Below are 12,818 nucleotides of genomic sequence, written 5' to 3' on the forward strand. Positions count from 1 at the left end.
CCTATGGTCTTGCAAAATATTTGGTAAAGTGTTGGAACACATTTGACATCGGTAAATACAGAGCAAGAAAGGCAAATTTTGAAACCAGAGTGGTGGTGTGAAGGCTCCTTAGTTTAGAAAGACGATTGCATGTGGCTTTTGCTTGTGGGCTATCATTTCATAGTAGCATTTCTGTAAGACCAGTTCCAAAGGTCCTATGTGAAGGCAGATGTTTATGAAGTGTTCTGAAAAGGGAATGCGTGCTGTATGATATGGGCTTATGACCAGAACACAGCACTGGGGATGAGGAGTTCTGTTCCACTCTTCTGTAAACTGTGTGTGCGGCTGTGGTAAGCTACTTCTCCTCTGCCCTAGTCTCTCCAGTTTCCTCAGCTGGAAAAGGGAGGTGATCATGTTTTGTAAATCACTTGAGATCTTTGGATAGAAGGTGCTGTATATGTACTGTTTAGTCGTGGTGATGGTCTCTTCTGAGGTTGGTTCTTCAACTTTTTTGTTTAATTTAGATCAAAGAACTCTTTCAAGTGAAGTTAGTAAATGGATGTTGAGACAATTTTCTATGAATGCCACTTTGCAACAGGAAACTAAACAAGTCACTGAACAATTTTTCACAGGCCTCATAGGTAGCAGGGGGAGAGCAGTACTGGGTTTACAATGGTTCTGGTGGCGCCAGGCCCACACTTGGAAGGAGCCCACAAAGGGTTGCCACAGCCCAGCAATGTGAAGAGACAGCACTTTCCCAGCACCAGCTGAAACGCTCAGCATCCTGGGGAGTGCAGTGCGCATGTGCAAAAGGGACTGGGTGTTGCAGGGTGTGCTGGGAGTTCTAGTTTGCACACCGCTGTGTTCCGCTGGGGCCCTGGGACCTGCGCAGCCAGCTGCACTACTAGTCCCAGAATGCCCCGTGCCATGCTACCAGCCACCCCAGCTGAAGTGGTTGGAGCGGACCAAAAAGAAACCCCAAGCAAGGAAATGGTCTGGTGCAGGGATTGGGTTCCTGGGGCTAATCCTGCTGCATTCTCCTTCCTCTTGGAGCTCCTGGCTCCCCCCACCCCTGAGTCTCACTCTCCTGGGTGGTGGGGAGCTGGGGGCAAGCCCCCAGTGAACATGATGCCCGGGGGCTCCTGGGCACTATCTCGACACTGCACTTCAGGGTGGAGAGTGGTTGTCTGTGGTGCCTGGGAGCAGGGGGCGCGGTGACAGCGGGGCTTGTCAGTGCTGGCTGCTGCGCCCCCTGCCAGTGGGAATGCCCAGAAACTGCCCCCCTGCACTCCAGGGAGGGGGCGCAGCCTGGTTTTGGGGAGGCGGGGCAAGTTGGGGTGCAATGGGGGAGCTGGTGGTGACTCCGTGTGGGGGGGTGTAGGAGAAGCAGTGTGTTAAGGTGGGGTTGGTGTGACAGGGGGAGAGGGAGGGAGGGGAGAGTCTGGGTTGAAGGTGGGGGTTGGCTCAGTGTTTGGGGGGGTAGTAGAAGAGGGAGGTGACAGCCCTGGGGTGAAAGTGTGTGGGGGGGTGGGCAGTAGCAGGGAGATTGAGGAGAGCCTTTGTTAGAAGGTTAGTTGTGTGGGATGAGGACAACGGGGGGGGAGGGGGGAGGGGGGAGAGCCCAGGTGTGAAGATTGGGGTAAGAGCTGGAGGCTGGATTGTGGTAGCCCAGGGGTCGGCAACCTTTCAGAAGTGGTGTGCCAAGTCTTCATTTATTCACTCTAATTTAAGGTTTTGCGTGCCAGCAATACATTTTAACATTTTTAGAAGGTCTCTTTCTATAAGTCTATAATATATAACTAAACTATTGTTGTCTGTAAAGTAAATAAGGTTTTTAAAATGTTTAAGAAGCTTCATTTAAAATTAAATTAAAATGCAGAGCCCCCCAGACCAGTGGCCAGGACCCAGGCAGTGTGAGTGCCACTGAAAATCAGCTCGCGTGCCACATGTTGCCTACCCCTGTGGTAGCCTTTGTGGTAAATGTGTTTTCTCTCAGTGGCCCTTTCTCCCTGCAAAAGATGGGCACCAGCAATTTTCCTCCCCACACTCCGCCCCAAAGATTTGTAAACATTATTGTACCAAAGTAGAAAATGCAGCTTTCAAAAAATTTATTTACAAAACACAACTTTGGGGTGGAGGAGGTGGTGGTGGGGAGATGCAAGTGCGACACCACTGACTGTTACATTCAGGCTTAATATGGCTCATATGTGTGCTAATTAAGGACTTGTGTTCAGGGCCCCAAGCAGGCCCTGAGTGTTTAAAGAAAAAAGACAAAACTAACAAACAACCTTCTCCTACACAAACCAAATTCAATGGTATTCTGGGTACATTGATGTTAGCCCAGTTTGCTCTCTATGGGCTGAGTGGAGGTCTCAGTGTGGCTTCAAATATCTCATTTTGTTTTTGAATAAAAGTTTTCATCCCCATCCCGGCAATACTACATTTACTATGGCATCAATGGTGCTATCACACCGGGCCCACACTTGGAAGGAGCCCATCACAATCACATGGGGGCCCACAACTATGTTTGGTGCAGGGCCCACAAAAAGTTAATCCGGTCCTGGGGGAGAGTCTCAGTTGTCTCCCTCCCTGTAATGCTTCAGTCTCCAAGAGAGCGGCTGGATAATCTAACCGATCTTTACCATCTGTACTTTCCAATTCTATGACTTCTGCACTGTACTGAGAATAAAGTTTACCATGGGCTACTACTAAAGGAGATGAGTCCTTATAACACATTACTCTGCTGAAAGACAACTTCTCTTGCTTTTTTGAGGATGAAGGGCCAGATCCACAAAGGAACTTAATGCCTAACTTTTAGGCACCTAGAAAATCACTGGAACAACATTGGGATCCACAAAGCCAGAGTTAGGTGCCTAGGCAATGAATGGGGAGAGATGGATTTCTGCAAATATCATGCTGGCTTTTGTGGATTCTAGGTGGGGAGCTACCTAAACTGGTCAATAGGGGATGCTGAGGAGAGGGGTGTGTCCTAAGGCCTGCCCCAGTCCTCTCATGGAGTTAGTTATCCATCTCTGCTTGTGATCTATAGCTGGGACCCCTTCTGGTGTCAGGTGGACTAGGCCCCTAAGCTGTTCTTTGCAGGTGGTGGTGATATATCCCTGTAGGGTATGAAATTAAAGAATTAGGGTTAGCTTAAGTTTGATTAAGGAGGGGTGTGTGTGTGTGTATAGATATATATGTATATCGGTATAGATAGGCCTGACTACCAAGTAGAAGGAAAGGCCTTGAAAATAATGAGTTACGGTCAGAAGGAATAAAGTAGGGAGGAAGTCTGGTTCAAAGAATGAGATAATGGGAAGTTTCTAAAAAGAAGACCTATGATCAATAAGAGTGATTGCAGATGGTTTTAAATAAGACAAAAAGAATGTTTTAAAATGAGCCAACGTGGCCGATCCCAACCCACCTACCAGTGTTAAAGCCTATATGAACCCAGGTGCAAAGGAAAAACTGTTGGTCAGCAAAAAGGAGGGGAGGAATGAGGGAGGAAAGGCCTTAGAAAGAAAGGAGGTTGTAAATCTTATCTGAATTAAGACTAGAAGTTGGTCTGAAATTGGTTTTAACTGAAGTCAGTAATTGGCAATGACAGCACTTGTTTGTTAAAGGGTATAAAAAGTAATAGTTAAAGAGTGCTTTGCTAATACCTGCCTGACCATGTTGAAACTGCCCAATATGGGTCTAAGCACTCCTGGGTTTGGTGTGTTTGTAAGTATCTTGATCAAATACTTATAAATGTTTTGTTAGTGTTTGGATGTATTAAATTGCTATTATTTAGGCTTTTTAAGCATGTTCAGAGCAATCTCATAAAATACCATTAGGCCTTTGGACTTAAAAGACTTTATGGTTACATTAGCGTCTTCGTTGTACCCTGCATAATCATTCCAACACTCCCTTAACTTTTTGCCTAATGGTTAATGCACTCATCTGGGAGACCCAGGTTCACTTCCCCCATCTGCCTGATGGGGAAAAAGGTGGAAGACCCCTGTTCAAATCCTCTCTGGGGGGGTGCTATGGGATAACTACTGGCCTATGGGATATTCTGTTGTGGGTCTCCCTTAGTCTTCCCCCCTTGAAACTGTTCCACTGTAGAACATCAGGCCCGAAGAGAGTGAGAATGACTCTACAGCAGTGCTCCCCCTTACCCAGTTGCATGCCCCTGGGAGCCAAGGTGAGGGGTGAGTGGGGCATGGTGGGAGAGAGGGAGCTGCACTCTGGGGTTTGGGGGGGATGAATGGGGCAGACAGGGGAGGGGCAATTGCACTGGGGGCAGGAGGGGGGAGCTGCTGCTACCTCTCTTGCTGAAGCCATTCCTGCGTGCTCCCCCAGCCTCCAGCAGCAACAGCAGCTGCTGCTCTTCCCAACAACTGGTGGCAGAGGCCAGTTAGTGCAGATAACTGGACTTTTAGTGTCTGGGTGGCTGGGATTGGGGCAGAACTGGGGGTAGAGTGGGGCTGGAAGGTGCTCCCTCCCTGCCCTCTGGGGGGCAGGCCTAGGCCTGCTGTGTCCCATCCCCCCTGATGGGACATGCCCCACAATTTGGGGACCACTGCTCTACAGCCTACTAGTTAGGGCACCCCGCCCCTATTTAAAGGTCTGTCATTCTTCATAAGTTTCTCTTTCAGTAGCTATTGGTACAAGGCTGTCAAATATAAATTGCCATCTTTCAATATCTACTGTCACCCACAGTTCAATGGGAGGGAGCCCATATCTGCCCTCACTTTTAAGATCGTCTCAAAATGGCCAAAGGCTGTCCTTGGCAGAGGGCCTCTGCCTGTATTGTAAGTGATACCAAGCTGCCCTTTGAGAAGATGGCCCCTGTGGGGAGAGGAACAGGTGGATGGTGGTAGGACCATCTTTGTGAAGAGTAGCTAGTGGCCTCACTCCCTTGCAGAATTGTAAGCTCTTGGAGACGGCACTGGGCACAACAAAGTCCTGGGCTCAGGTCCTGCACGAATACAAATAGGAGGTGGCTGCCATTTTTGAAGGAACAGTTTTTTGGGTGATGTCATTTCAGTGTCTGAAGGAAAAATAATCCCATTTTTCAAAAATTATTCATTGCGCCAGATCTACAAGATTCATCTACCCATTTGTAGGGATGCCTGAGCTGAGAGATGTGGGATAAGTCAAATAATTTCTTAAAGGATCCATTATAAACTAATTTTTACTCCCATACTAGCTAATGGCTTTACATGTAAATTCTCAAACTGTTCATTTATAGGTAGGGTATTCTTCAGCCATGCTGAATCTCCCTGCTTTAAGTGCAAAGCTTAGTAATATAGAGCCCCAACAACTGCCTCCATAGTATGAGGGTTGGGAAAGGTGAGATGTGATGGGCTGCCAAGCTCCTGTTGCAGAAGTAGAGCCCAGTTTGTTATGCATGGACCCAGCACATTTTACTGTTTAAGAAGGGATCAATTGTCCCAATAAGCCAGGGGCCTACTGATCAACCTGTATGGCTTATATTAAGGCAAGTATCGCTATGCCCATTTCATAGTTATAGAAACAAAGGCAGAAAGGTACATGATGTGACTAATAGCACAGGGTACAGCCTCTTAACCTGGCACTGTGGTTTTCTGATGCTAAAAGGCTTACTCTGGTGGCTGTAAAGGTCACTAGTTACATCTTGTCTTTAGGAAAATACAGAGACAACCTTTCACCTGTAGCCATTGGATTTGCACTGATTCACTTTTCTAAGGGAAAGGGCTAGATGCTTGGGAAGAAGTTAAACTAGGTCTGCCAAGGCAGTTTTAGGAGGGAGGTCCTCCTCATCCCTTCCTGGGGGAGCTGGATGGAGCAGAAGTAAGTAGGCATTTGCACAATAGACAGTCTTGAGATTGTGCATTGAAGAGAAGCAAGTCTTGACAGTTGGGTTCTTTTGTGTTAGTTGAAACTTGAAATTTCAAGCATTGATCTGCTAGGGCAAGCCTAAAACTGAATTCCTGAATAAGCTTTTCATTTCCTGGTTTTAAAATGTTATATATTTAAATAATGGTTTTTTTAAATATCAAATGCCTTTAACCACATAAGATTCAAAGTGTTTCTAGAACCCTAGCTCTTTCTTGCTCTTACAGCAATAGGTAATACTAGATTAGAATTGTCTACTCCTGTTTTACATTCATTTTCTTGCGACAGGATGCTTTTCCTTTCTGAAAGACAGCTTTAAAACCTAAAGTGATTCTGAAAGCAGTAGTGTAAGGGGGTAGTAGTTTACAGTTTGCTCAGACTTTATTTGTAGTATGCGCTCTCTAACTTCCTAGAAGTAGTTTTGATTTTACAGGGAGGATATATAGACCATGAATAGGAAGAGCCCACAAATACTTTAAATCCACTTTATTCTCATTGACTTGAACAGCTTTGCACAACTTTCAGCAACATCCATTATGAAATACGAGGAAGAGCAGGTGTTTTGTTTTTTACCCATCCTTTCATTCCTTCCACGTGTGGAGGAAAAATTTGTAGCAACACAGTGAAACATCAGAATTTCAACACTGAAAACAGAGACAAGACAAAACAAAAATATATATGTATGCAACTTTGAACTGGTCACACTTTAGGGCCAGGAACAGCACAATAAATATTACAGCTGCATTATTTTAGACAAGTTGTAAAGTTTATAACATCCTCTATTAATTTAGAGAAATAGAACATCTGTCCTCTAGCATGGAATGCTACAAACACAGTACACTTGTGATAGGTATGAACTGAGGATTCTGGTAAGGGCTTGTATAGCGACTACTCATTTATACATGACCATGCTTAATAGGCAGCATACACAGAAATTAAATGAACTGTAAACTGTCAGCTATTCACCACCAGAGCACTAGGTTGAATAAACAAATTTAAAGATATTTTGAGAGATCAAAGAGGTTAATATTTGAAGAGCCTTTTAAAGTTTCAGCTGGGCTCCATGCCAGACAGTGAGTTGGCATAACACAGGAAGCAGTAGAAGTTGGTCCATTGCCGTTCAAAGCTAAATGATAGCTGGAATAAGTCTGGGATTAATGTTGTGTGGCCCCCCCAAAAAAGCATTTAATTCCTCCTGAAATACAAAGTTCAAAAAGGTTGCCAACTCCCTTATTAATTTCTCCCATTGTGAAGCAATATGGTAAGTTCTGGCTCTAGCAGGTTAATGACAAAAGGCTGCTCTGTATTTAGTCCTCATCACATATTGGCTCTGCCATTATTAAAAACAAGTCCAAGAAGCAGTAGCTCTGACTGCTTTGAAGACACCAAAACACCTCCAGAGTGCAGTGCAAAAAAGAGTCACTAGCTCCTCTTAGGATCACAAGGAATCTTCCAACAAGAAAGTTTAGCATTGAACATCCCCTCTAAAAAGGCTCTTGCATACCACAACTGGACAAACAAATTAAATCAAATTCAGGTATCTGAAGGGAAAGTTTTGGAAGCATGTGGTGACCTCAACATTGTACTAGAAGGCAAATGTTATGGCATGCAGCGTGCCACTGAGGCAGGCTGGATTCCTGCTCCGTACAAATGGGATCACCACATCTTGTCTTGTCCTGTAGTACAAAGTAGCTACACCAAAGCAGGCGAGTGTCATGCCATTTTCTGTTGGGAGTGGGAAGCAAGAGGATAAAATTCTTGATGCTGATAGTTGAGCAGCTATGGCTTTGATTTTTTAATTAAAGTGTAGTCCAACAGTCCTATTTAAATATTAGGTAGGAAAATAAATGCTATTTCTCAAATGCAGACTGACACATGGCTGCTTTCACATGTTTCTCTTAGTTAACACCTTGCAGAGTTCCACAACTACTGTGTTGTAATACACTTGCTTTAATACAGGCTCAATTGGAGGTTTAGAAGGGGAACTGTACCAAAGAATACGCTATATATTGGTAGTAGCAGCTCACTGGAAAAATTGAATAAATCCTATTTCAAAGCAGGGGAAATGCCCATTCTTTGCGTGATAGTCACTGGCTAAAAGCTAGGCCCGTATGCCCTTATTACCACCACCTCAGAATGTACCATATCACTGCACTAAGAGTCTCACCTCCTCTGCTACAACAACTTATTTGGTTTACTTCCTCCAAGAAGCAAAAGCCTGTCTGTTAAGAGAGCACATCTATTTGGGAGAGGAAGGGGGAGGGGGGGAGAATCCCCCACCCTACAAGTTTACAATTGCAGTTCCTCACTTTCTCTCAGGCCCATTCACACTAACTCCACCCACCATTTCAGACACACACTGAGGCCAAACAAACTAAGAGGAATATTTTGCAAAGACCTACTGAGTATGAACTAGGACATGTAGGACTGTTATAAACTCAGGTTCTCTCATTTCAGTCTTGCACAGTAGGGAAGCAGAGGGGCTGAGATGAGAAATTTAAACTGAAGGGGATCATTGGAATGGGGGCAAAGCCTAGTCTTCCAGACTACGGAATGCATTCTGCATGTCCTCAAAGAGCTGAGCATAGTCTGCCTTGATATTTGCCTCGCCGTCTTTCACTGGGTCCTGAAAACACATCAAGTGAAAAAGTTAGTCTTGAAAAACATTTGCTCCCTCATACAGTCTGACAATCCTTTACCACTGGCTTAACTCCTTACTGACCTCTGGGTTTATATCTGCTCACTACATTCTGGAGAAAGCAGATGTTTATAGCCTCTTTAAATGACAGCTGGGTTTATGTCTCTCCCACATACCACACAATTAATAGGATAATGGAGAGTTTTCTCAGCCATTATCTAGGAAATTGGACCTATGGTTTGTAGAAACTTCTCAGATGAAGATTAAGTTTAAAAGATTTGAGGTAATGCTCATACTGGCAGTGATGCCATGTGATACAAGTGTTACAATGATTAAATACCATCTCCCCTCTAGCTAGAGCCAAATGGCATATGGAACTGTGGCATGAAAATCAATCAAGCACACTAAGATTTATCTTCCTCACTGCGCAGAGGCCAAATTCCAAACAAAATCCTTTCCACTGAAATTGAGCTAGTAGAAGTCTGCAAGAACATGTCATGACACCTTCACTTTATACCAGAGAACTCTAATGCCCCAGCCACCCTCCATTTGTAGTGAGAAACTGAACTTGCAGCTACTCTCCTACTGAACACAGGCTATAAGGCCTCTACTTCAGAGAAGCCATTTAATGGACAGGCTCGGACAATGATATTATTGTGAGGGAGGCCACAGATGTGTCTAGACATATGGATCATACTTTTCAATCTATTCCCTCAACATCTCTTTAAAGCTCATGTCAAACTGTGGAATGTGGGCCACGTAAATGCTAATAGAACAGTTTGTGCCTCTCTTGAACCAGATTCCTTTTCATAATGTACTTTTATTTTCATGGGTGCTGCTTTTCCATTCCCGATTAGATGTGTGTTGTATGGACAATGCCCATCATTTATTGAATGTTTACTTGAAAAAATGTGTTTTTAATGAGTCTGTTTTTAATGTTTTTAACACATTTCTTGTCAGATACTTAAAATACAATACTATCTAATTTTGGACCTAAGCCACCTAGCAGTGCCCAAGGCCATTTGGTTGGGTGTGACCCCATTAACTTAGCTGCTTTCTCTGTGCTCATCCACTAAGGCAGTTCTCAGCTGAAAAAAACAGGGCCATGTATTTGATTGCAGCTTAGGTTTAGAGTCAAACAGAGGGGCATTTTATATCAACCAAAAAAAGTAGAGCAAGTGTCTCAGTTTTTGGAACCATTTCTCCTCATAAGAAAAATGTTTACAGGCAACCCAGGATAATGGCTTTGTAGATGCACTGAAGGCTTCCATAGGACTTTTTGTCTCCTTAGCAAAGCAGTGTCAATATCCCTATTCCAATGCAGCAGGTGGCCGTACAGAGAAGCCAGGGAGCCAATGCCCTGCTGCCCACAGACATACCTTGAATTTCATGGAAACGAGTCTCTGAAGGATTTCAGACATATTTTCTCGGATGATGGACCATGTGATCTTATTGTCACTCTGGGCTGTGGTCTCTACAGCTCGGCGCGCCATGTCGTAGAATGCAATCATGTTGGACAGCATCCCCACTGTCTTATAAAAAGGGCAGAACCTGATGGAAACAAGATAGAACCTAGTATGAACAACTAATGACTTTCCCAGGCTTGTAGAGCAGTTGAGAATATCTTTAATGAAATGAGAGCTCTGGTGCCTTCATGACTAACATAACCCTCTCACGGAGGCTGGATTCTCTTGGTGGATGGAAATATAAGAGTGCTGGCCTATTTCATCCCATAAAGCAACAACACAAAGCCCTGGATACACTCACTGCCAAGTGGCATAAACTGCCTATTGCAGGCCAAAATTTTTTTCAAAAGTATGACCCAGTGGCAACGGATCTTCAACTTCAGTCACGAGCAGAGTTGAAATCTTAAAATAGTGGCTTGGCATGATGGTGTGATTCTTGCATTACAATTCCAAGCTGTAGTGACACATTGTCACCACATATTGACACCACAGCAGCAAGTCACATCATCTCCATTATTGTGGCTGACTCCATTTGGATACAGTGCATTTCTGAGTGTTTCCCTTCCCACCTCCCATCTGTTTGGAGGAATGATGGCAGCTCCAGTGTGTTTCCTAGCATGTCCTGGCGGCACAGGGAGTGCTCCTATGGCACCAGCACTCCACTCAAAACAGAGACCGGCAAAGCAAGTGGTGGTCTTGACAGATACCACAGAAATGCCATGTTATTTATGCAGTGCATTGTTGTACTATACGACAGGTGAGCATAGCAAACAGAATCCCTTCCCAAAACTTGGTCTAAAGGCACAAGCAGCTACAACAGAGCACCACAAGCAAGTTGCCATTGGAGGGGGAATGCTTCACAGCACAGGTAGGTCTGGAGTTTGGGGAGGGGAGGGAAGGCTGAAGAACTCCATGGAAGGCTATTCCAGACACAAGGGATAGCATGGAAACAGGGTACAAAGTAGATAAGAGGAGCCATTGAGAGGGAAGCTTGAGTGGAGCACCAGGCTGAGTAGGGGCTGTAAGAGGAAGTTAAGAGTTGTAGATGGGCTAGAGTTGTGCAGTGATAGTGGAAAATAAGTAGCTTGAACCAGATTCTTGTGACACTCCTGAGTATCACTGGGGCCTATTGGAACAAATAAAGATTCTGACTGGGGCGGGGGGAAATATCAGTTCAGACTAAATGATCCTCTTCTCCCTTTCCAGATGGAGTTAGTTTATCCAGGCAAGGGGCTCGTTCATAGCACTGGTTTATTAGCAGTACTCATTTCAATGGACAGACTGCTGGGGAAACTGTATCAATATAGCCAAGACCCTACCATGGGGCCAGAAGGTCTGCATACTGTGCCTCTCTGACAACATGGAGCCAATGGCCCGATGGACCACCACAGGCTGCATTTTCCTATGAGCAGCTCTCAGATCACCTTGAAAACAGGTCCTGGTTGCCACATCAAACTGGATCCTATTCCCAAATAGGATTTCCATCTGAACATAATACACGGAAGAATGAACGGGGAGCGCACAGCTCTCGGCCCTCACCTGTCATAAGGGCTGTAGCCATTCTGCTGCAGGAAGTCATCTTTGATCAGTTTGGCAACCTCCAGGGTAATTTTATCGGTTTCTGCCAAGGAAGCCTAGAAGGCAAAGTCCAAATTTAGTTTGGTGCCAAGTTCTGTGTATGGGAGCGCTGGGTGTTGGTTCCCTAACTCTGCTAAGGCCCATAATGCCAGTTACTTGTTTACACCATCACCTTCATCTACAGGCATGTGGCTTGCCTCCCGCTCTTTTCAGATCACTATAAATACAAATTTTTTTGCGTATTTCCCATTCACTGATACAAAGCCAATTATTCAATCAGCCACCAGTAGATTACAAGCAGCATTAAACACAACTATTAAGTTTCCAACCTAGGTTGAGATTCCTGCAGATGCTAAGTAATGAGTTAAGTGAGAGATTCCTTCAAGATGTTAATTGCTTGCCTGCAGAGCAGCAAGCACTAGACAATGCTTTCTAAGAGGCAGCTGTAGCTGTGATGTAAGCTTGCAGCTGATCAGGGAGCCAGCACTTCTGCTTTCCCTTCCCAGCTCTAGCATGTCCACACAAGGAAAACCAGACTCCAACAATGCATCTGAGGGTATTTCAGTAAAACGATGATATTTCAGACCATCAAAAATAAAAAGAAGTCTGCAGCTAATCCCTGAAGCCAGTAGTTGCTTTTCCCCAGTATGCAAAATGAAGAAAATTCTTAATAGCATGTTGTGCAGAGCCATCTATCCCCCTCCTCCTGAGCAATTATCTTGCACTGTCGGTCACTTCATCTTTGCCTCAATTTTATCCTCTGAAAAGGGGGTGACTGAGGCTTGAATGTTTGGGAAGTGCTTTCAGAGAGCCATGTGAGAGGCACCACAGAAAGTTACAATATAAAAGATAATTAAAATAGTGCCCAAGTAGCATGTTTAAGCACTCAAAAAAGAAAAGAGAAATGCCAAAGCTGAAGACAAACACATGACCTAAATTACCCCTTGTGCAGGTGCACTACAGCAGTCTTATTCCATGATCATGGGCTATTTTCACAGGACCTCAGCCTTATTCAATATGCAGGCTGGATGGTGCTTAGTGAATGAAGTAGGGGTATGATACTTCTTTCCAAAATAACCTGTTATAACCACAGCAAAGAGCAAGGCTGCACCCATAACATGTTAAACTGCTTCTATTTTAACAATAAAAAAATAATTTTAATCTTATCTGGTTGTGAGTGCTGCCTTGCCTCACCCACCAAGCACAACCTGAACTGTGATCTTGTAACTGAAGACTACATACCTCACAAAAAGGCACCGCCCCCCCCCGCCCCACACACACACACTCCTCTTTTC

The 12,818-nt window shown here is 44.6% G+C and overlaps 1 protein-coding gene across 1 annotated transcript in view; it reads right to left on the bottom strand.

Annotated features, from left to right (window-relative positions):
* Positions 1-6,312: 6,312 nt before the first annotated feature.
* ATP6V1A (ATPase H+ transporting V1 subunit A) overlaps positions 6,313-12,818 on the bottom strand; it is a 39,542-nt gene continuing 33,036 nt past the window's right edge. Inside the window, exons 13-15 of the mRNA XM_024202270.3 lie at positions 11,485-11,579; positions 9,859-10,030; positions 6,313-8,467 (exon numbers count right to left, since the gene is read on the bottom strand). Of these exons, the coding sequence (XP_024058038.1) occupies positions 8,375-8,467; positions 9,859-10,030; positions 11,485-11,579 (360 nt within the window). The 3' untranslated portion in view covers positions 6,313-8,374. The remainder of the gene's footprint in view (positions 8,468-9,858; positions 10,031-11,484; positions 11,580-12,818) is intronic.

Source organism: Terrapene carolina, unplaced genomic scaffold (assembly GCF_002925995.2).
Source record: "Terrapene carolina triunguis isolate 2854851 unplaced genomic scaffold, T_m_triunguis-2.0 Scaffold242, whole genome shotgun sequence".
Lineage (NCBI taxonomy): Eukaryota > Metazoa > Chordata > Testudines > Emydidae > Terrapene > Terrapene triunguis.